We start from the raw sequence: 21,167 nt of genomic DNA, 5'->3' as shown, positions 1-21,167 counted from the left end.
TTTAAATATAAAAAAAATTAATATTAATAAAATAAATTCGGTTATATGAATAAATCAAGTTTATATTCAATTTCTTTTATTAAATTTAAAATTTTATAACTTTAAAATGGTTTTATTTTTTTAAGTTTTAAATAACATTTTTACTTATTTAAAATATTAAAATAAATATTTTATTTATTACAAATCTATTTTATTTACTATTAATATAAAAAAGATAAATTATTTATAAATAAAGTAATATAATAATTACTTAAAATTAATTAAATTAGTAGCCCTTATTTTACAGAATGTTTGATAATAGAGCCATGTGAAATTGAGGTTATTAAATTTTGGTGTCGTTTAGCAGATGAATGAAAGTCAATAGTCATCACCAAAGAAATTCTAGAATTAAGCAATACAAATTTGTTACGTAGCATCTGATGCTGGTGAGAGCAAATTAAGCTCCATCACATTAATCAAACTTCAATTTTAATTTCTAGAGCTTCAAATGAAATCATCAAAAATTGGCAGAGACTTGCTGGCACAATTATGTATATGGATTTAGATTCCAATGCTACAAATTAAGTAGTGAAAGATGGTGAATTGGTTCTATTAGGTACAATTGCGTAGAAGAGTACCCAGTGCCATTTTTGGACCATTATGGCATGTTATGACCATATGAATTGTTGGCAATGTCGTAAAGGATGGAGTGTGCAGTGCAATCCACCGGAAGGGCCAGGTCGTTGGAATCATTCTGGCAGCAGGCTGCCAGTAGATTTGCCGAAATCTGTATGGTCAAAGATGACGACTTTGTCATGTAAAAGCTGCATGTGCATTGCTTTTATTCCCAGGTTTGATTTTGAAGCATTATAGAAGGTGAAAGAGGGCTGGGTGCGGTGACGTTTATAATCAAAATTGAGCTTATATTAACTAAATCTTGATGTGCTGTTCTAGACATCCTAGTAATAGGTGGAAACTAAGAAAATAGTTTTGGAATGGCACTGTGAGCTGCAGTGAAAAAAAGGTGTGTTTCTTGCAACATATGTGCACTGCAAAATCAAGAAAATATGATGGGATGCATTTGCTTATAGAAAGCCAGGAACATGAAGGATTTTTCTGGGGTTTTCTGTACTTGGCTACGAAGCTTCTACATTCATTTGTTTTGTTTTTCTTTTCTGAACGTAGATTTTGCACGATTGTCACTATGACTTTCTCACAACTGCAAAATCATAACTAGTGAACCACAACTCCGTTTAGACAAGGAAAAAAAAAAATATTATGGCAAATAATTAGGACTCGAAAAATGCCATAGAAACAAATTATATTAAAGGAGCAGGAAGAAGAGAATAGCCAAAACAAGATGATAAATTACAAAATCATTAAGGACGTTGAACCTAATTCCTTCTACCCCGGTTTTTCCTTGATGAAACAACCGTCCATCCATCTTCTCCTTGAGCCTCCTGGCCATTGGGATCATCAACCTGCATGTTCACCTGATTTGATTTCGACTGAAATTTTGGTGCATCAACTATCATTCTTGATCTATCATCCATCCTATCATCATTGTCATCATCGTCGTCGTCGTCGTCATCATCATCATCATCATCATCGTTATCTGCCGCCTATCACACAGTAGATGAACAAAATATAAAGGAAAAACCAGGCTAATGAAAATCATTTCACTTGTAAGTTCTGGCATACTCTGTAACAAAAAGATTTCCAATCCCAAATTCCTTGCAATTATTTCTCCTTTAGAGACACGAGATGGCAGTTTATAGAAAGTGTCAAGTAACCAAGTCCCATGCAGGAAAATTCCATGAGATTTACTAGACCTTCAAATGACACTTCAATGGTTCCACTGCTTGTATTTTGCAACAGATTGATGATACATGCTCAATTATGCTGCTATACATATTTCTGTCACATGACAATGTTCCTAATCTCAAGCTGAACCACATGAGGGAGTGGGTATTAAGTTGAGTAACCCCAATGATATCCCAATAGGATGAACATTACAAACTTCAATAACAATGTATATCCTTAGAAAATTTTGGCATCTATATGACACTGCAATTTGGAATGAAAGATATTTCCCAAAGCAGATAAGACAACTCATGTACTTTCTAAGTAAAGAATTTAAACTATAATTACCTGTCTAACATGTTGATGAGATCCAGTTGAAGGACCTGCTCGCCTCAACTTTTCAATAGAGTTATAATTGCCTTCTAAACACTCTTCATGCATGATCATTAATTTTTCCGCTACCTGCATACATTCACAGTAAATGTATGAATCGCATAAGATGGAAGTAAAAATTGCACTCCTGCTGTCCAAAACTAGCTGTACTTAATCAGGAGAATATATACACAATCTACTCATCACTAAAAAAAATCAATGTACCTAGTCCAAGCACATTATATTAAAATAAGATCAAATGCTATTGAAAAATCAATTTACTATGTGAAGGCTTTGGTGTAATGGTAAGTTATTCCATTTGTGACCCGGAGGCCACAGATTTGAGCCACAAACACCCTCTCCACAATGCAGGGATAAGCTGGATACACCAACCCTCTCCAGAGTCCACAATTGTGGTATCTTTGTGCACCCTTTCTTTAGGTGAAAACAACCAAAATGATGTTGGTAGCTATTTTCATCAGCAGTTGGACCTAGAACTCCAATTTTGCAGCATCTTAACCATTCACATGTGAAATTCATCTACAAACTTTTTCTCCAGAAACAAATAAAGTTGAGAAGGCAACTAATTTACAACTTTAGAAGTTAAAAAAAGCATACTATTGAGCTTTGTGCCAAAGATGTAAACAAAAATACTAGTCAGAATTACTAGTACTGGTAAAACAGAACTGTATGAAGAGCCACCAACAAATCAAATAGTGAGGAGGCATGTGGCAATTTAGCAGACAAGATCAACTTGATTACTTATCATTGCAACATGTATAATTATAGTTGATAGCAACGATTCGCAGCCATAATGTAAAGAATGCATACCTCTTCAATGCTGCCATCCTCGATCATGGTATTGAGAGAAAGCATACCCTCATCCAAGATACTTTCTAAATCATCAATGTAATGCGGTTCTGACAGAGGGTAAGAAAATTACATCAGAAACAGAAGAAGGAACAAGAAGCAATTCAAATCCAGATTCAAAGTGCTTTTCCTGAGATTCAAAAAGAAAAAATATTACTAATAAAAAATATGATTTCTAGTCTGTGTTATTCTTTTTTAAAATTTCTTTATTCATGCCTTTCAATTTTAGAGAATTTGAAACCAAAAACCCAGCATCAGCACTGCAGAAAATTCACCAAGCATAAACAATATTTCTAGTTAGTCCATAATAACCGTAAATTCAAGCTATTTTCATTAGCTAATTCTAGAAAAAAAAAATCGACCAATTATCAATTAAATCCGCACTTCATTCAAGTAAAATAGAACAAAATTCTTCCAATTTCTCGATTTAAACAATAATCCAGAGTCCGGGGCAGGGAAAAAAACTATAAATTTTGTTGTTCATATTGAAATTAAGGAACAAAGTGATTAATGAACAAACATAAATTACAAAAAAAAAAAATACTATAACAAATTCAATAAAGCCATAAAGGTCACATCTTCATCTCCCTAAAAAAAAAAACTGACAAAGCAGAAACTTTTGATCGAGCTAAAAACGAACTGAGTCGGGCCGAGTTACCTTTGGACTGAGTGAACCAGGAGAATATATTGGAGCGAAGCTGATCAGCTAATTGTGCAGAACCACGGCCGCCCCACTCGTTCCCAACGGCTAATTGCAGAGCCGACCATCTGGAGAGAACAAGAAATATGCCTTCTTGGAATAGAGGCAGTGAATCTGCAGATAGATGCTTTATGGGTCCATTATCTTCGCCGCCGCCGTTCATGCTGCTGCTGATTTCGATTCAAAATACAGTGTGCCTCTACGCTTTTGAGTTTTGCCTGTGTAAATCTACAAATAGGCGAACTAAGTGCCCTCTCACAAGCAAAATATAGGAGACGCTAACTATAATTTATAGTATGATGCTCGAGGGTTGTATTGTAAATACCGGTGCAAAGGGATCTGTTTGGAAGAAGGGGCCTGTTTGGTTGCATGGGATATATACGGCCGAGTCGCTTATCAATTTAAAACATTTTTTAAAGAAAAAAAAATTATATATTTTATTGGTATATATATATATATATATATATATATATATATTAAATATTATTTTTAATAAGTTGAATATAATAACTCATTATCCAAAAAATTTAGAGAAAATAAAGGAGTGAGAGACTAGTGAGTCTAACAAATATCAACCTTTGATCCATAATTAGAAAGGCCAATACTACCAATGAAGACCGAGTCACAATCTATATATATATAATTTTTTTTTTTAAATCTAAATTCGCATGGGAACTACCTATTTGGAATTCACCTGGGGATCAGCCAATTGTTAGCATATCCAAAAATGTCTCTCCGTTATCCTCCCCACATTTTCTTTGCTTCCTTGCTTTCACGCACGTATAAAAAAGCTTCCATCGCTAACATCATTGTAATCTTAATATCCAGTTTATACAAAGCAAATGAGCCAACAACAGCAACCAAGGCCTCAAGAATCCCTTGATGGAGATGTCGTTTCTCTCCATGGGAATCTTGCTGAGAAGACAAAAGATGCGGCGACGGTGTCGGTAGAAAATGAAGCAGTGACGGGGCAGACCCAGAAGAGCGGTGCGCCGACGGCTGAGGGTGAACAGGGCTTGAACGTCGCAGTCGCAGAAACTGGTTCGCCTGCAAGGCGTATGGTCGCGGAATCAATCGCTGGACAGGTTCTTTTTTTCATTTCTTTTAAGCGGCTTATCAAGAAATTTGATGGGTCTTAACTAGTGTAGACGTTGAATTTATTATGGCGCAGATGGCTGGGCAAATAAGCCAAAGAGTGCCAATCCAGCCGATGACAGCACCAGCCACATTTCAACATGGAGGTAGTTCGGGTGGTGGGATAACCATTGGGGAAGCACTTGAAGCCACTGCACTAACAGCTGGACAGAAAATTGTTGAATGGAGTGACGCGGCGGCAATTCAAGCAGCGGAAGTAAGAGCCACAGGTCGCACCACCATTACTCCTGGGGGTGTGGCCGCTGCTGCACAATCAGCAGCAACCCTCAATGCCAGGACTTTAAGAGATGAGGACAAGAAAAAACTAGCAGATATTCTTACGGTAACTGCACATTGACATTTCTTGCCTCTCGATCAACCATATGTCCATTGCGATAAATAGAAGGAAATTATGAGAACTGACTATTATTGTAGAATTTAGCAGATGTTATTAATTATTATCAGTTAGTGACCTATGTATGTTGAAATGCAGGATGCGACTTCGAAGTTGCCGGCGGATAGGCCGGCGACGAGGAAAGATGCAGAAGGGGTGACAGGTGCAGAAATGAGGAATGATCCATTCCTCACTACACATCCTGCGGGTGTGTCTGCTTCTATAGCTGCTGCTGCCCGGCTCAACCAGCAGAATAGTTTTAAATAATGAAGCACCTTAATTCAGGTTGCTTTTTCATTTTTTTTCTTATCCTTTTTTTTAATATAATTTTTAAGCCCACAAATACCATACCTATGCCAAATATCAATTCCTCTGGAGACCAGTGAAAAGCATTAAGCTCAGTTTTCAACCCGAGGGTAGAAGCCAACCAGTCTGCACATTTCCTTTTTATTTTAGCCTCCCTATATATATGTAATTTTTTTTTTTTTTGGTGGTTCATGTAATATATTGTTACTAGTTTTGCTACGAGTCTCCATGTACCTATTTCTGTATAATTGGTTTGAAATTGAAATAAATTGAACTCCCGTTTGTTACTTTAGTTGCCTTCTACAGTTATTTACTTTTATTCAAAATATAATTACTTTATTATGAAAAATAAAATAATTTTATATAAATTTATGTCTTATCTTGTGCAATTTTTTGTAAAATAATTATTTTTTTATAAAGTAATTAATTATGAAAATTTTATTAATTTAATGAAAAAAAATTTCCTCATATAAAATACACATGTTTTTTTAAAATCTAATAAATAATATTTAATAAACAAAAACTTGTTCTTACAATTTTTTTAATAAAATTTACCATACATAATTCACTTCCTAATTTTTTTTTAAAAAAATTATACGTACTTTTTTATTTGAGAAAATTTTATTTTTTTATTTAATTAATAAAATTTTCATAATTAATTTATAAAAAAAAATATTTTTTTTTATTAAAATCTAGTGATAAATTTATATAAAATTATCTTATTTTTCATAATAAAATAATTATACTTTATATGAAATAACCATAGAATTTCCCATCACTTGAATATGTTGGGTTCACAATTTCCTTCCCTTATGCGTCCACTATATCAAGTTGTTTTAACTCTTATAAAGACAAAATTTCGAATTCATGCAAAGAGTAAGTAGAATCATGTTATAATAACATCAAGGCTGTAACAATCTTGTCTAATATTGGGAAACCTCTTGTACTACTGACGAAAACAATTGTATACATTATTTCAACATTCATTGATAGAGGCATGAATATAAAACTAGCTCTATCATCCTGATACATGAAATGTTAACTCTTGGTCGGTGCCTCATCAAATACAACAAAAATCCTATAATGTACAAACCTACATGATACAACACCAAACAGTGAAGGGCAGGAAAACCAAAAAAAAAAAATCCTCACCTATACCATATCTGTCAACTAGTAATGACCACTCGCCAATTCAATTTTAGATTCAAATATCGTGAAAATGCATTCCTCCATGTATCAACTGGCAATACCAACCTTTTCAAGCGATAGTTCCCTAGTAATGAGCCTCAGCAACACTTGCACCAACTCTCTCACTCTAGCTTCCCTGCCCAAGGAAGATCACGTACAAGTATACAGATGTCATCTCAATTTTGTAAATCAAATTAGTTGCGTGTGTACATGTGTTCATATGCATATTTGTTTTTACTGCAATGTGCTTCACAACAGGTTGTCACACTCATCCACAAATATATCGACTATTGTGAATCTATTCAATTACAAACCTTCATGATTCATAGATTATAAAGCCTCTCATAGCTTTTCCCTCTCATTCTTTTGAATTTCAATTCTGGCATTGTTATCAAATAACAGCATAAATATATTGTCAGCCTACTCTCAATTACAAACCTTCATGAGTCATAAATATCAAACTTTCAATTAACTTTTCCCTCACATTATGTTGAACTTCCCAGTTCTAGCATTGGATAAAATAATGTTTTCCAAACCAGTCCAGTTATTGAGTTAAATAAGGTAGAGAGTCATGGTTTGGAAGGTAAAGGATTTAAAAAAAAATTAATCATAGAAATTATATATATTTAAAGATTTTTTTTTTTTCATACAAATAAGAAGTGTTAAAGAAAAATATCACAATTACCTAGTGTCTTGGTGGAATGACCTCTATTTTGTCAATCTAAAGAGTAAGGTTGAACACCTGACCTAGTAGCCACTAGCCATTTTCCAGATCTTCTATTGAACTTATAACCAATTGAACCATGGATCTACTACCAGTTGGCTTCCTAAGCCGCTGGCCTAGCCACCAGTTTGAGTGGTTCATGGCAAATTAGGATTGAATTGAGATCCATACCAGATTAGCAGCCAGATTCCAGTTAATGTGGTCAAACTGGCTGGTTGTCCAGTCTGGGTCTGAAAACAATGGTTCAGTTAAAAATTCAAATCCTAAAACTCAACAATTTTTCCTAGTCATTGCCTGCATGCTTTTGACTTTGAGCTTTCCACTTTAAGTAGTTCACAATACTAAGACATCAATGGTCTCCCCACTTACAAACTCCAACTTCTAACACTCTATGGATAACCAATTAACCATATCTTCTTTTATGCTCAGGACTTTGGTTTCTAGATCCTCTTTTCCAAAACCCACGTCACTATTGCTTTTGTAGATCTGGTCTCCTAAAGATTTACCACTAAGGTTTTCTCAACCAAAGATTAATACCTTGGTCCATTCAACATGCAACAAAATTATTTGTTAGTGTAAAAGAGTCACAAGCAATGTTTCCCCTTCGCTTTCCATCAGCATTAAACTCTTTATATCTATATTATTATAGGTGTCCAATGACCAAAATTTGCACAAAAGCTATTTCTCACCTTGTTATTACAAGATCGCAGAAGGTGGGAAATAGAACAAACAGATGTGGACATTTTTTGTGATCCTCCTTGTCTGCTAGGACGCTTTTCAAATTAGGATGCAAAGGAAGAACAGATGCCGTTTCTGGATGTATTCTTAGATGAGCTAGTTCTTGAAGGACATAGAAAATTTCTTCAAGCCTTGCAGAAGGTAATGGTCGTTCACCTGCTGCAATGGTAGCAAAGTTCAAAAGTAATAACCAAGAAGGTAAGATGAAAGTTTTCAACAATATATAAGTTGCAGAATAGAAGTTACATACCTAGTTCCTCATCCATCAGAAATCTGTTCATGGTATATTCACATCTAGTCAAAAGAACCCTGATTGAGATTTTGCTGACTTCAGATCTTGTCGAGCTCCAATCACCAGCTTCATTATCGTAACTGATAACACATTATTTGTTCATTAAATATTAAATAATTATTTGACAAGAAACAATATTGCAGCAAAAGGATTTGAAAAACCATCAATTTGTAATTTGTTTATGTGGGAGAAAGAAGGTTGAATGGGAGACCTTCCAATAATTAACATAGTATCTGAAGCACAATAATGTTGTAAGAACAACAATAGTATTGAATTAAGAGAGTTCATCTATCACCAGTTTCGACAAAAGGGGGCAGCTTGGACATTCAGGTTACCATGAACACATAATCAAGAGAGAGAAGAAAAAATAACTGGAAAAAAACATTACTGTATTGGCTTCACTAATTTTATAACATCTTATTTTAGGGTAAAACCTGATCAGTTTCTTAATTTCATATTTTCAAAATCTGAAAAGCTAAACATAACAATTAGATAGACCTATAAATTTTTACCTGCTCAAGAAAAACAACTTCTGCAAGCAAGCCAGGGAAAATCTGCTACAATGAAATGGCATAAGTTCCACGGTTTCAATGGGCAAAGAGCATGTGCGTGATGCACAACGGTCCATGGTGGAAACTAGTCTCTCCACAATCTGTCAGACGAAAAACACAGAATTAGCTAAGGAATGATATTTTGTATCAGTATCTAAGACCTTAAGGAATACTTTGAAATTACATTAATACACATAGGACACAGATTCAATGGAGTAAACATAATACGATAGGAATTATTCAGGATTCTGCTAATGATAATGATCACCATTGTCATATGATTGAGATCATCAAACAAAAAAAAAATATACTAGAATGTGCACAGGGAAAGTAAACCTATGGCTACAAGATATAATAACTTTGGAAGATCCAAAATTTGAGCTCATGGAACCTTATAACCTAGACAAAATTAGTAAAGTAGGCTAAATTCATGAGAAAAGTTCAAAAGAAACTACTGTCATTACTATTGGCGGCAACATCAGATTTATCTGAAGGTAGTAGTTGAACTGCATCTACAAATATATTGGCTAAATGTGCCTAGTCAAGGCCCTTATGTTACACAGCTAATGTTAGAGCTGTAATTGGTAAGAAAATTACATCAACAGGTGCATCAATTGGTGATTTAAGAATCTTATCACCCAGAACATGCAGAATGGTCATCTCCAGTGCCTCATCAGCCTTAAGTGCTTCAGCTGAGAGAGAGTTGGAAGGTATGGCACGACCACAATAGCCTACCAGGAATATTTCATAAACATCTGCTATTTCTTTCCAGACACGTGTTCTCATAGGTCTATTAATTCTGGAATCTGGTCCAAAATTCCCAGTAAACTTGCAAAAATCATCAGCAAGAACACGGTTGAAGCCTTCAACAGCCACTCTCCAAAGTGAACCATCTGGATTGTCTCTTCTTGTAGTCATACACCTAAGATGTAAGCTCAAATATGTTATTTACATTTGCAAAAAAAGGGGCACAGTTTCGTGATTTTTTTCTGGGTTTCCTGCCATTAGATCCAATTGGTTAACACTCAATGCAACATCATATATGATCAAGAATACCGAATCCAATCAACCACAAACCATTCATACAAGTACTTGACATTACAGAAAACATTGTGGCTACTTCATTTTCATTACGAATATACCGAAAATTTCTGTGGTATTGTCACAATACATAATGTATTTATTGATCCTCCTCACATTTTAACTGTATGCAGGATGACAGAAAATTAACTAAACTAATGTGGAAAGTTTATACCCATGCCTCTAAACAGATCATAAGCATTTTACTTGTGACAACATAAATGCAGCATCAGAGAATATAGAGAATAATCAATACCTTCCAAGACTCTGAATAATTTCAGGAAATATAATATATTTTTCAACTGCTGCAGCATGTAGGAAAAGATCTATCAGCACAGGAACAAGCTTTTCTGCAAATGCATAACTTGGAATTCCACCCAATACTGTTATCGTTGATCCAGAACCCTGAGGTGGGGCTTCAGCTTCTTTTGGGAAAATGGAAGCTGTACCATTGGGCATTTCATCCTTTCTCTTTATATTATTGCCTATTCACAAAAGATATGTGAATATCGATGTTTTTTTTTTTGGCTTAATCGACATAGTGGATAATAGCTACCAAGTAAGCTCTATACCTGGTACATTATCAGTAATGCTGGCTTGCTTAACCTCCTCATCATTTTTTTGCAAAGAAGAATCTGATCTTGGAAGATATTGTAAAAGCTCCCTAAGAAGAACAAGCCACATTGAAGAGATGAGTTCAGTTGGATGCAACAGCGGTAAGATTTCTAATACGGTACGCAGCACAGGAGAAACATGTCCCTAGGGAAAAGCAATGCCAATTTCGTTAGACTCAAGTCAAGTTCCATTTTTAGTCGAGGCAGTGGCATATAAGTTACAACAAACATGTTAGAGACCAAAATTTACTTACAAATTCACTTTCAAAGTTTTCATTGGTAGTTATGGCTTGCTTAATTGCCAAATCTATGATCCCAATCAACTGAGAGAACATTTGATCATCAAACATCCTTTGTGCTTGCACATACAATTCACCTGTCAAAAGTTTGAAGTGATCCAAAAACATGTAAGTAAACCCAAAAGAAGGGTTCCAAATTCAGGGGCACAATTACTATAACAAGACAACAATATTTGGCATCATGTTGATCAAATCAGAAAGGCATGACAAATGTCACTGTCAGACAGATATAACTTAATCCTAATATAGTTAAGTTTATGCATGCTCAAAGACATCCAGGATCCAATAACAAAATTTCAGGGTGAAGTAATGCATTACCAAGACCATGTAAAATCTCTTGCTTCACCTTGCTAGCTGCATTACCAGTGTAGTTTGTTGATTTTTGAATAACATGCTTGTATGCACCAAGTATGGATATAAGGTAAGGCATTGGCAAATTACCCTGAAGCAGGAAATCATTTTAGTTGAAAGACAATTATACACAGTTGACACCATTATGGGTCATTTTCCTTGTAATCAGCCACTGCTATGTTTACATTAACATGCAATTTAAAAAGACTCGCTATGACTAACTATTTCACTTAAAACAGGAAACATTAAGCGCAGTTCTATCTAGTTAACTCTTGCCTTTAGGCAATGAGAATGAACAGTTGTCTGCAAACAGTTTATTCCAGCAATGGCGACCTCTTTACTACCATTTAAAATACTATTCTTCACAAAGAGAAGCAAAGATTCCCATCCTGCACAAATGAACATTATGTAATATTCATAGGGATTTGCTCTATTACACAGCCAAAGATAACAATGTCATACATGTGAAGGTATAATACGGAGTACCTGACCAGAAATTGCTTAAGCTACTGAGAAAGGGAAAGAAAGAACGTAATAGACGTGCTATTCCACCAAGGACCAGTACCAGTGTTTCATCCCACTGTTTCTGAACTGTATTACGACTGAAAAATCATGGAAGAAGAACAAACAAATAATGTTCTTGATCAAGAAAGAATCTGAAAACTTCAGATACAAGACAAGCAGAAAAAGTTGCCACTTATACCTATGATGGATCAGCATATGAACTGCTTTTCCTCCTCGAGTTCCTAGTTCTTTCCCTTGTGATTCATCTTTTGATGATGTTGCCGCCTATAATAAAGATATAAATCCCATTAAAACAGATTTAAAATAAAATTTACAACAAATGTCTTCAAAATAAAATTTATCCACGCTTCTTTTCCAAAAGAAAAGGCTTCTTATTACCATGTGAGAAGAACGATCTAAAGCAGGAAAAACATAATTCCAAAGACAATCCTCCCACATGCTTTTTGAAAGTTTTTGCCCATGACTTCCAAGAGTTTGAAAGAGTGTCCTGACAGCAGCATTTCTGACCTGAAATATCAATAAGTTGTCACTGTGAATAGAATTTTCATTAATATCTATAACAGCAGGTAATGAATTCTATGTAAGGTCCTGGACAAAATTCCATGAAAAGAATCATATAACCAATGTTTTAACTAAAAACAGTTTATTTCCCTGCCTACAGCTACATAAAATAGTCTCTTCTAGATCTTGCAAACATAACTGTATCTGCTTGGATGTTAATATGTTATTCCCACCCATAAGACTTCATTTCTAATAGAAAAAACGAATTAAAAAAATACATGAAAGACTACATTCACAGATGAATACCCTAAATTGGGCACACTCAGGCATAACATATGCTCATAAGACACAATTTCCAAAACAAAATTAAATTAATTGCTGAAAGGCAATACATTCATAAAGCACAGACCCAATTTAGAACAAGACCTTCGTTGAACACCACACCTCAGCAAAACCAACTCATTGGAGAAGCACAGGTAATTATAAATTGCATCTTCACAAATTTGATTGCTTAAATTATTTTTGCTGAATCACGTGTCACCACTAAATTTATTGCCAAATCTTGTTTTGATGATGAGGTCATGTGGCATACAAGTCAGATAACAAAAAGGAACTGGGAAGTCCATTTTCAAGACAAGCCATCTTACCTCTGGCCTCTCATCAGCTCCAAGCCTCTGAAGTAACGAGAAAACAGAGAACAGCAACTTGTCACGATCAATGATATTTACTGTGGGAGCTTGGTCATTCACTTTATCTGTTGCTTCTGGAGTCTGCTCTTCTTTTAATTCACCATCTAGTTGCCTTAAAATAGGATGCTCATCAAGAATACCTGTAGTTTGTAGCACAACAAAACACTAGTCCATAAAAGTTTAACATAAAGACAGTTGATGAAATACAGGATTGCAAAAAGCTAGCGGGTTTCAAGGACAACTCAACTGGTTTCCTTTTCTTCCGGAGGCCCATGCAGAAGCCCCTTCACAATAAAATCAGTGGTGGTCCATAAGAGGCCTATTGCGGTTAAACTTATATTCAGTTCAGTCTTTTGAGCACTGTATGCTCCAGTGACATCTACACATCTGTAATATCAACATTGTTACTGGTAATCGTTCTAAACAGGTGTCAGAAAGTGGTAACTTGCCTTAATCCATCTTAAATTGCATGAGCCCTAGAAGAAACTCATTCATTAAATAAAAGTTAAAACCTGCACCCCAGAATCCATCAAATACATTAACCACAGGACCATAAAAATTTGAAATTTTATTCTGAATGATTTGTTTCAAGTTCCCTCTTCCACTATGGTTTCCATATCTTCTCCTAATTCTTAAGACCTGAACTTTACCAGTAAATTTATATTGCATACTTATTCAATGTGCATCAAGTTTCCACAAACTTTGAATATCTTATAAGAACAAAGACTGTACAGATGTACACTATCACAGTATCCCTACAGCACACATAACTAAAACCATATATTTATGACCTTCATTCTAAGGAATATGCAGAAGAAATGGAAATGCAATTTCACTATCAACTCAAAAAATTAGAGGATTTTAACTATTTGAGTAAAAACATAATCTACATTTAAAAATTTCATGAACATTCTAATCCATGGGTGTGCACACACAGACACAGACACAGACACAGACATAAAGTATGTATGTAGGAATCTGAAAAGAGAAATATGAAATGGTTATTTAAATAAAATGAATAGTAAGAAAGAAAACATGTGAGAAAATAGATGAAAGAGACACTACTGAAACTGCTAAACTTCAGTTCCAAAACCAAAAATCACAACTAAATTTCATATCTTACACATTGAGACATTCAGTGGGTATCGAAGTAAGTCCATCGTTCATAATTACTCTTAGGCTCTGCAATAAAACAGATTTATCAGATTTTGTTCATAGGAAAAACTATGCCATTATTCACAATGAGTATTCCATAGTGTAAATCAGTTATTGCAATAGATCACAGACAAATTAGGGCTTCTAGGATTTCAGTGACTAAACATATTATAAAGATACAAGTTCATATAAAAAGCACAAGATGCATCTTTTAAATTTATTTATTTATTTATTTATTTTTACAAAGGAGGTGGGGTTTATGAGGCAAGCACTCAATCACTGGACTACTGTCTCAATGACTTTTAAGTTTCCTTAATGATGCGTAAGGAACATGTGCCATGTATAATTAGAAAGAACATTTTGCAAGTCACAATTGAAGTCTGTCATAATTTTACTAACCTGGAAACCCAAAGCAACGAGATCTTTCTCTGGTGCGTCGGCAACTGACCTGAAGAAACAGGAAAAAAAAAGTGATCAACCAAGAAGGCATAATGCTAATTAAAATGGGTGCGCAAAGCAGATAATTATTCAAGTGCTAAACCTTAATGTTTCAAGAATATCTGGCCAACTGTAATATAATTTTTCTCCATGCCTCTGAAAGGAAAGAAAAAAAAGAAAGAGAGAAAAGAGGGAGGAAGGGGGGGTGTGGGGGAGGAATATTTGTTAGAAGATATTATGTGCATAAGATTATAATCCATCCTCAATAGTGCCATGTTACCTCCAGAACATGCAGAAGAATTTTCAAGCATCCAGCACGTACATCAGCACTTTGAGTGGAAAAATACAGAACCCTAAGTGGAGATATGACAGAACACTCGAGCAATCTCAACTCTTTATGCCTAGTTTCCATCTAGAGAGAGTGCAGCAGAAAGAAGCATAAGCTAATAATGTCAATAGACTATTCACTTTGCCATCCATTAGAAAGGTTGAATGCTACTCACATCATCAGATGTCCCATTAAGTCTGGATGGCACATAATCCTGGAACTGTTCAGAACCTAAAACAGCACAGATCGATTGATCTAATGCATCAAGGGCCATATTCCGCAAATGCTGATTGGAATTATCAGCTAGCTGCAAGATAAACATGCAATGTCAAGGATTTAAATAGGGCAGCATTACAAAACACAAGAAAATAAACATAATAATTACATCTAGAAAGTGGCTCACAACTTGATCCCACAATGGCTCCACTCCTGCAATATAGTACAAGAATAACTGGTAAAACATAACAAGATTCAATTGGCCTAACTTTGTCTGACCTAAATGATGCCATATTCAGATACATAAATCTTTAAAAAAAAAGTACAGCTAGAATTCTAACAAATACAATTTTATTGCACCAACTACTACAAAATATTTGCATTACATACTGTGAAGATTATTGACAAGGATGGATATCATCCTCTCCACTGAAAAACTAATGCTTCCAATCTTTTGACTCACTGCTGGTCCAAAACCACTTGATGCTTCAGTCATGCATTGCTGTGACAATTGACACAGTGCAGAAAGAAGTGATTTAACTGCAGATATGTGCATCAATGCTGAGCTCTCAAATAGCTGAACAAACCAAGAAAAGTCCAGTTAAAACCTGCACAAAGTATCTTAAGATTGTGTCAAAGAAAACAGATATACAAAATAAAAGAAAAAAAATGGCAGGGAAATTTGGTAACAAAAATATACACTTACATTTTACAAAAGGGTATTTTACTATAAAGTTCCTGAGATTAGGCAAAAAACACAGATTCGTCCCTACTTTTTGAAAACCTAACAATTTAATCCTTAATGATTAAGCCCTTGGTCCTTTTGTCCAAAATCAACCTAAATTGGAGTTAGTCAAAGGCAAAAAGACAGTTAAAATTTTAAATTCTAAAATTTCCCTTCCATCTCCTCTTCCCTCACTCTCCCTCTCTCTATAACATTCTGTTCTCGTTCTCTTCCCCCCCTTTCCTCCCTTTCTTTGTCTCTCAGTCTGTTTCTCCCTCCTTTCTCTCTTGCTTTCTCTCTCATCCTACACTCTTTGACTCACTCTCCCAAAACAACAATAACCAAATTGTAACAAATCCAAAAGAACTAAATCATCTAAAATCAAAACCTAAAACGAAACCTCTTACAAAATCCTGCAGGCTTAGCAAACAAATGGACAGTTTGGCTCCAATTCCTTAGGTTCAATTCCCAAATATCTCAACAAAATCACGTTCTTCTCCCCTAGAGCTAGTGAAGCTTTGGTGAGAGAAAACCTCACCTGAAAATTGCAAGGCCAAAGTGACAGAAAAAGTTAAGGACAAAAGTTTCTTCCACCCATAAGTGGTGATTCCAGTGTCATTGAAGTGAGTGGAGACCATCAACAGACCCATTGTGCCTCCAGCTGTCAACCGGTAACCAACAGCATCACGATTTTTTCACTGCAGAAGGAGATCAGAAAATCTCCAATCAAATCTTCTCTCCTTTGACAATCAAACTAGGAAGCTTGAAGGCACAACAGTGGTACCAGCATGATCGAGGAGTCAAGACGCATCAATAGGAGTGACCGGTGTTGACGTCAGACACAAGATGTGGTGACACCAAAGAGAAAGAATTGGATTTTGATGGTTAGGGGGGAGAGAGTATTGAACAACGTGTTCTCTTTTTTAATTCAGTTCAACAAAAACATGTTTAGATTTGGGAACATTCCAATTTTTTATTTATTATTATTACTAAAACTACAGATATTTGTCTTTTCAACCCAACTTAAAATGATTTTAGATGGAAGGACCAATTAGTTAACGGAATTAAACATTAGGGATTAAATCATTAGGTTTTCAAATTGCAAGGACAAATTTGTGAAATACTTTACAAAAAGGGGGGAAAAAAAAAGTTAACGGCATATGATAGCTTCTTCAAAAATTCACTTTGAACAAAATGTTGGAGAAACAACCTCCTTTACCGAGAAAAGGGGGAACCCAGTAGGTATTTTTAACTTAACAGGAGAGAGAGAGAGAGAGAGAGAGAGAGAGAACAGTCCATATAATGATAAAGGACATAAAAATATAAAAATAGGAGTTCTGATAGATGCAGTTTTTTTTTCTCCTACCAAATGGATTGAGGATGATTACTTGCCTGGGAATTCAATGAAGACAGAATACTGAAGTCACTGTATTGGCCAGAAGATTCTCTTGGAAGCTTTTGGACAGCTGTGGAGATTTCCTGAGATACAAAACGATGTGCTCAGCTTTTTCTAAAAAGCTAACTTTGGTAACATAATTAAGCACTTGAAATTAAAATTTTCAGCAAATTTTTATTTTAAGTTTGTTTGATAAATTTAAAATTCTCTTAAAATGGTAAGTTAAAATTTTTAACTTACAATAAAAAGTTGCAAAATGTCTAAACAGATTTATTTGATTTAGCACTTTATTTTCAGCACATGCCAAACAACTTTACAATTTAAAACTTTTAGCAATTATCTTATCCAACACTTTAAGATTTAGCTATTAAATTTTCACTATTTAATTTTCAGTTTTAACAAACACCACCTAAGCCTTTCAGATAGCCACTCTTATAAGAGGATAAACAGCTGCTAGAGCCACATAAATTATTTTATTCAGTTCAACAAAAAGCAATACATGTTCAAATTCCATACAAGCAAGATTAGAGCAGCAGATTTACAAAGCTGCATTTTCATCGTTACGATATTGTTCACCTAGCATTTTCCATGCACAAAAGAAGTACAAGGAACATAGCAGGCTCCATCCACAACAGTAACTGAAACACTGCTTTCCTAGTTAAGCTTCTCAGTTGGAGAGACACATTCAACCTCATGTTTAACACATAATTCAGAGTAGCATTTCTCCGGCTCTTTTTGTATTGTGACTTCAAATTCAAATTAAAGCCTTCTATGGCTATAACACATTTATATTAAACTCTATAGTGCATTACGTCAAAGCATATTAAAATCATCATCGAGTATATTGCAAGATGAGTAATTTCTACAAAGTAGCCCACATATATCAAGCACCATTCAAATGTTTACCAAAATGATACTTTCTAATGATACTTTCCAATAATAATACCTGGGTGGTGGCATGTGGAGAGTGAATTGCCCGATCTAGAGCTGCTAAAGTTTCCAAAACCTGTATTTATTTAAGGCAAGTACAAATTATAAACTGTCTATTTCAGAACAAATACCAAAAGCAAAACGGCAAACCAACATACTAAAACCCATGATGGCCCTAAAACGTTGTGCAACCGATGAGCAATGTTGAAGAGAGTCCTCAGGGCCTGAGTTGCCAATTGCAATAAAAATGGACAAGTGATCAAACAGTACAAGAACAAGTGTTCAGTAAAGGTAAAGAGTAAGAAGGAAATATCACATAACACCAAGCCTAATAAAATACCTGCACATTCTTGGGAGTAAGAACAACACTCTCCCTCGGTTCAACTAGTGACTCAGGCCGTTTTGGCCCAGGAGACAGCACTGCACTGCAGAAATCTCAATTTAATCCAAAATTTCAACATCATCAGGGGATTGAAATTGTGAATTCCAATATGTCACAGTAAAAGATCTAAGTGAAACAGGTTTAAATGGTAAGTTTAAAATGTCAAAACTTATGATTCAGTCATTTTGCAGAGTCACCTAAGAGAGACAAACTAAAGGTAATTTCAACAATTTGTAATCACATACAGCAACCTTATTAGCACATGCATCATAAATGGGCATTGGCAATGTCAGTAAACAGCAATGCCTGATTCCTCCAAGCTGAAAACCTTACATCTACATCCATCATGAACAACTATTAAGTGTTTTTGTAAAATGAATCTCTCTAAGAAACGAACAAAAATTCTCTGAATCACTAATGATTGAGAGGGGAAAATGATTCATTCTTTTTACATAACCTCTTAATAACTTGTAACGCTTTCTAACTCTAAGAATGCAGAATAGATGCACACAGATCATTTTTTATATAATTAATATAGTATGAATATTCTACAGACACTGAATTGTTCATTTTTGCAACTTGCTTCGCTTCCAAATAAATGTCTGACATTTTACACTGTTTTTTGAAAATTACCTCTTTTTCTCTGCTTCATTTGGAAAATTAATAGTGAATTTACAAAGCGATGCTAGAAAAGAGTTCAAAGGTTCTACAGCATGAAGAACCCCACATGCCTGCAAAATATAACCATCAGGATCAATTGCAGGATAAATGAATTGAATCTTATGCAGAAAATTATATTTATAATTGTAAATAATATAAGCTACAGCTAAATTGAATCACAACTTGAAAGAAAACCATAAATGACTTTTGTGGGGAAAAGAAAGGAAATGCAGAACAACAAAAGTTGCAAGTTTCAAAAGCAAGTACCTGAGTGAATGCCTGATATCCCTTCAATATTTCCAACACAATAGCCTCTCCTTGTGACCTTCCACATTAACTAACTACATGTCAGATATGCATAGTTTTGCTTTAATTCTTTAATAACATCATCTTCTAAAAGAACAAATCAACAAACCTCGACAAAATAAGGGACAAAGCATCAAGAATTGTCAACCACAATGAATCAACCATTGCAACACAAAGAACAGCAGTTTTCCCAGTAAATTTTGACACAGGATCATATTCACTTCTGGGAGACTCGAGCTGGCAGCACCAACAAAGAATAAGACCTCTATTTATTTCTTTTTTTTTTTTTTTTGTTGGGTGGGGTGTTGGGAAATAACAATAATAATAATAATAATAATAATAATACATAATACATAATTTAAAGAAAAACTACCTCCCCAACATCCACTGCTTCATCAGTCAAAGTAGCTACAGTAAAGACAACACCCAACAGCCCTTCAACTGCCAAAGTTATGGCGTGGGCTTCACTAGCAACCAGGACAGCAGCATTGGATGCATCATTATCCAGACTCCATTCAATCCCTGTACGATGCAAAAGCTGTGATCTTCTTTGAGAATCAAGAAATGCAATATAAAATAATAGAGGCCTGAGTATAAAAACAAAATAAAAAGAAAAGTAACAAATGAAGCATATGTGTTTTATATTCCCTCCAATGGAATAAGTTTCTAACTTTTCTACACGCCCTCAAGCATAAGGAAGCCCTCGAGTATTTCTACACTCTTTCTAAGAGACTGAAGTGGCATGAGAAGAGAACCACATCCAATGTTTAAACAAGTAACAAAGCCTCATTCGCAGATTTTTCAAGCTATAAATCCAGGCATTCTGCCTTCCATTGCCAAATTCCCAGTCCACTTACACTTAAAAAAACAGAAAAATAAATGCACAACTGTAACTACCACATCAAATCTTTAGCTACTTAACCAATTACTTCCTTTTTCAGTGAAGGCAGGCAGAGAAATTTCATTTTATTCATATGCCACATTTAGAAAAATATATCATATAAAAAACCAATAATATGTCTCATCAAACAACAGCATCTCAATTGGAAATTAATTCTGGCTTGCTTAAAACAAGAATATGCATATTGTGACACCAAATTCCAACAAGAATACAACAGATCATCAAATTAAGAGCACTTTAAAAGAATTTTTTCCATTTTGAATTTTGAAAGATTTTGTTTTATCTATATCAAGATACACTGATCCAGTTGAAGTCACTTTTGCCAACTTAGAGAACAGTTACCTTTAGCCTTGCTGCTAAACATCCCTGCAACAGCGGCCAGGCTCTCCTCACTAGTTTCTTGAACCTAAAATGTTAAAAGTCTATGTTAATCAAGTAATTCAAGTTATGCTCAAGATAGCTAATTGATATTAAAGTTTTCAATATCACCTAATTGATATTCTATCTATAAGCATTTAACCATATCAACAAAAACAGAAAACAGAATATAGATGAGGATGGAAAAATATTCATTAAATTAGAGATAGAAGGGGAAAAAAACTAGCACTGAAACACCCAAAG

At 34.7% G+C, this 21,167-nt stretch overlaps 3 protein-coding genes across 6 annotated transcripts in view; 1 reads left to right on the top strand and 2 right to left on the bottom strand.

Annotated features, from left to right (window-relative positions):
* Nucleotides 1-1,283: 1,283 nt before the first annotated feature.
* LOC110662605 (uncharacterized) lies at nucleotides 1,284-4,054 on the bottom strand. Its single transcript, XM_021821646.2, has 4 exons — nucleotides 3,683-4,054; nucleotides 2,986-3,074; nucleotides 2,131-2,244; nucleotides 1,284-1,601 (listed from the first exon to the last, which is right to left on the bottom strand). The coding sequence occupies exons 1-4, from the start codon at nucleotides 3,885-3,887 to the stop codon at nucleotides 1,374-1,376; spliced, it is 636 nt and encodes a 211-aa protein (XP_021677338.2). The 5' UTR covers nucleotides 3,888-4,054; the 3' UTR covers nucleotides 1,284-1,373.
* Nucleotides 4,055-4,306: 252 nt separating this feature from the next.
* On the top strand, nucleotides 4,307-5,743 carry LOC110662516 (late embryogenesis abundant protein 47). Its single transcript, XM_021821489.2, has 3 exons — nucleotides 4,307-4,809; nucleotides 4,896-5,201; nucleotides 5,352-5,743. Exons 1-3 carry the CDS (start codon nucleotides 4,567-4,569, stop codon nucleotides 5,517-5,519), a joined length of 717 nt encoding a protein of 238 aa, XP_021677181.2. The 5' UTR covers nucleotides 4,307-4,566; the 3' UTR covers nucleotides 5,520-5,743.
* Nucleotides 5,744-6,477: 734 nt separating this feature from the next.
* Nucleotides 6,478-21,167, bottom strand: part of LOC110662604 (uncharacterized) — a 37,057-nt gene continuing 22,367 nt past the window's right edge. For 2 of the 4 annotated variants that reach the window (XM_058144512.1, XM_058144514.1), the window contains 31 exons: nucleotides 20,889-20,952; nucleotides 20,019-20,167; nucleotides 19,755-19,882; nucleotides 19,607-19,664; nucleotides 19,313-19,410; nucleotides 18,638-18,722; nucleotides 18,456-18,521; nucleotides 18,314-18,373; nucleotides 17,364-17,450; nucleotides 15,638-15,824; nucleotides 15,417-15,460; nucleotides 15,207-15,338; nucleotides 14,984-15,115; nucleotides 14,807-14,859; nucleotides 14,665-14,713; nucleotides 14,234-14,292; nucleotides 13,358-13,497; nucleotides 13,069-13,250; nucleotides 12,299-12,427; nucleotides 12,099-12,184; nucleotides 11,882-11,997; nucleotides 11,672-11,784; nucleotides 11,363-11,486; nucleotides 11,000-11,121; nucleotides 10,704-10,890; nucleotides 10,388-10,616; nucleotides 9,649-9,973; nucleotides 9,013-9,152; nucleotides 8,459-8,580; nucleotides 8,160-8,367; nucleotides 6,478-6,882 (listed from right to left, as the gene is read on the bottom strand). In XM_058144512.1, the coding sequence (XP_058000495.1) occupies nucleotides 6,795-6,882; nucleotides 8,160-8,367; nucleotides 8,459-8,580; nucleotides 9,013-9,152; nucleotides 9,649-9,973; nucleotides 10,388-10,616; nucleotides 10,704-10,890; nucleotides 11,000-11,121; nucleotides 11,363-11,486; nucleotides 11,672-11,784; nucleotides 11,882-11,997; nucleotides 12,099-12,184; nucleotides 12,299-12,427; nucleotides 13,069-13,250; nucleotides 13,358-13,497; nucleotides 14,234-14,292; nucleotides 14,665-14,713; nucleotides 14,807-14,859; nucleotides 14,984-15,115; nucleotides 15,207-15,338; nucleotides 15,417-15,460; nucleotides 15,638-15,824; nucleotides 17,364-17,450; nucleotides 18,314-18,373; nucleotides 18,456-18,521; nucleotides 18,638-18,722; nucleotides 19,313-19,410; nucleotides 19,607-19,664; nucleotides 19,755-19,882; nucleotides 20,019-20,167; nucleotides 20,889-20,952 (3,762 nt within the window). In that variant the 3' untranslated portion in view covers nucleotides 6,478-6,794. Of the gene's footprint in view, nucleotides 6,883-8,159; nucleotides 8,368-8,458; nucleotides 8,581-9,012; nucleotides 9,153-9,648; nucleotides 9,974-10,387; nucleotides 10,617-10,703; nucleotides 10,891-10,999; nucleotides 11,122-11,362; nucleotides 11,487-11,671; nucleotides 11,785-11,881; nucleotides 11,998-12,098; nucleotides 12,185-12,298; nucleotides 12,428-13,068; nucleotides 13,251-13,357; nucleotides 13,498-14,233; nucleotides 14,293-14,664; nucleotides 14,714-14,806; nucleotides 14,860-14,983; nucleotides 15,116-15,206; nucleotides 15,339-15,416; nucleotides 15,461-15,637; nucleotides 15,825-17,363; nucleotides 17,451-18,313; nucleotides 18,374-18,455; nucleotides 18,522-18,637; nucleotides 18,723-19,312; nucleotides 19,411-19,606; nucleotides 19,665-19,754; nucleotides 19,883-20,018; nucleotides 20,168-20,888; nucleotides 20,953-21,167 lie in introns of those variants that run through there. The other 2 variants (XM_058144513.1, XR_009147758.1) reach the window with 2 other exon arrangements.

Source organism: Hevea brasiliensis, chromosome 3 (genome assembly GCF_030052815.1).
Source record: "Hevea brasiliensis isolate MT/VB/25A 57/8 chromosome 3, ASM3005281v1, whole genome shotgun sequence".
NCBI lineage: Eukaryota > Viridiplantae > Streptophyta > Magnoliopsida > Malpighiales > Euphorbiaceae > Hevea > Hevea brasiliensis.
Note: the sequence above shows the minus strand (reverse complement) of the source record. Positions and strands in the feature narration are given on the sequence as shown.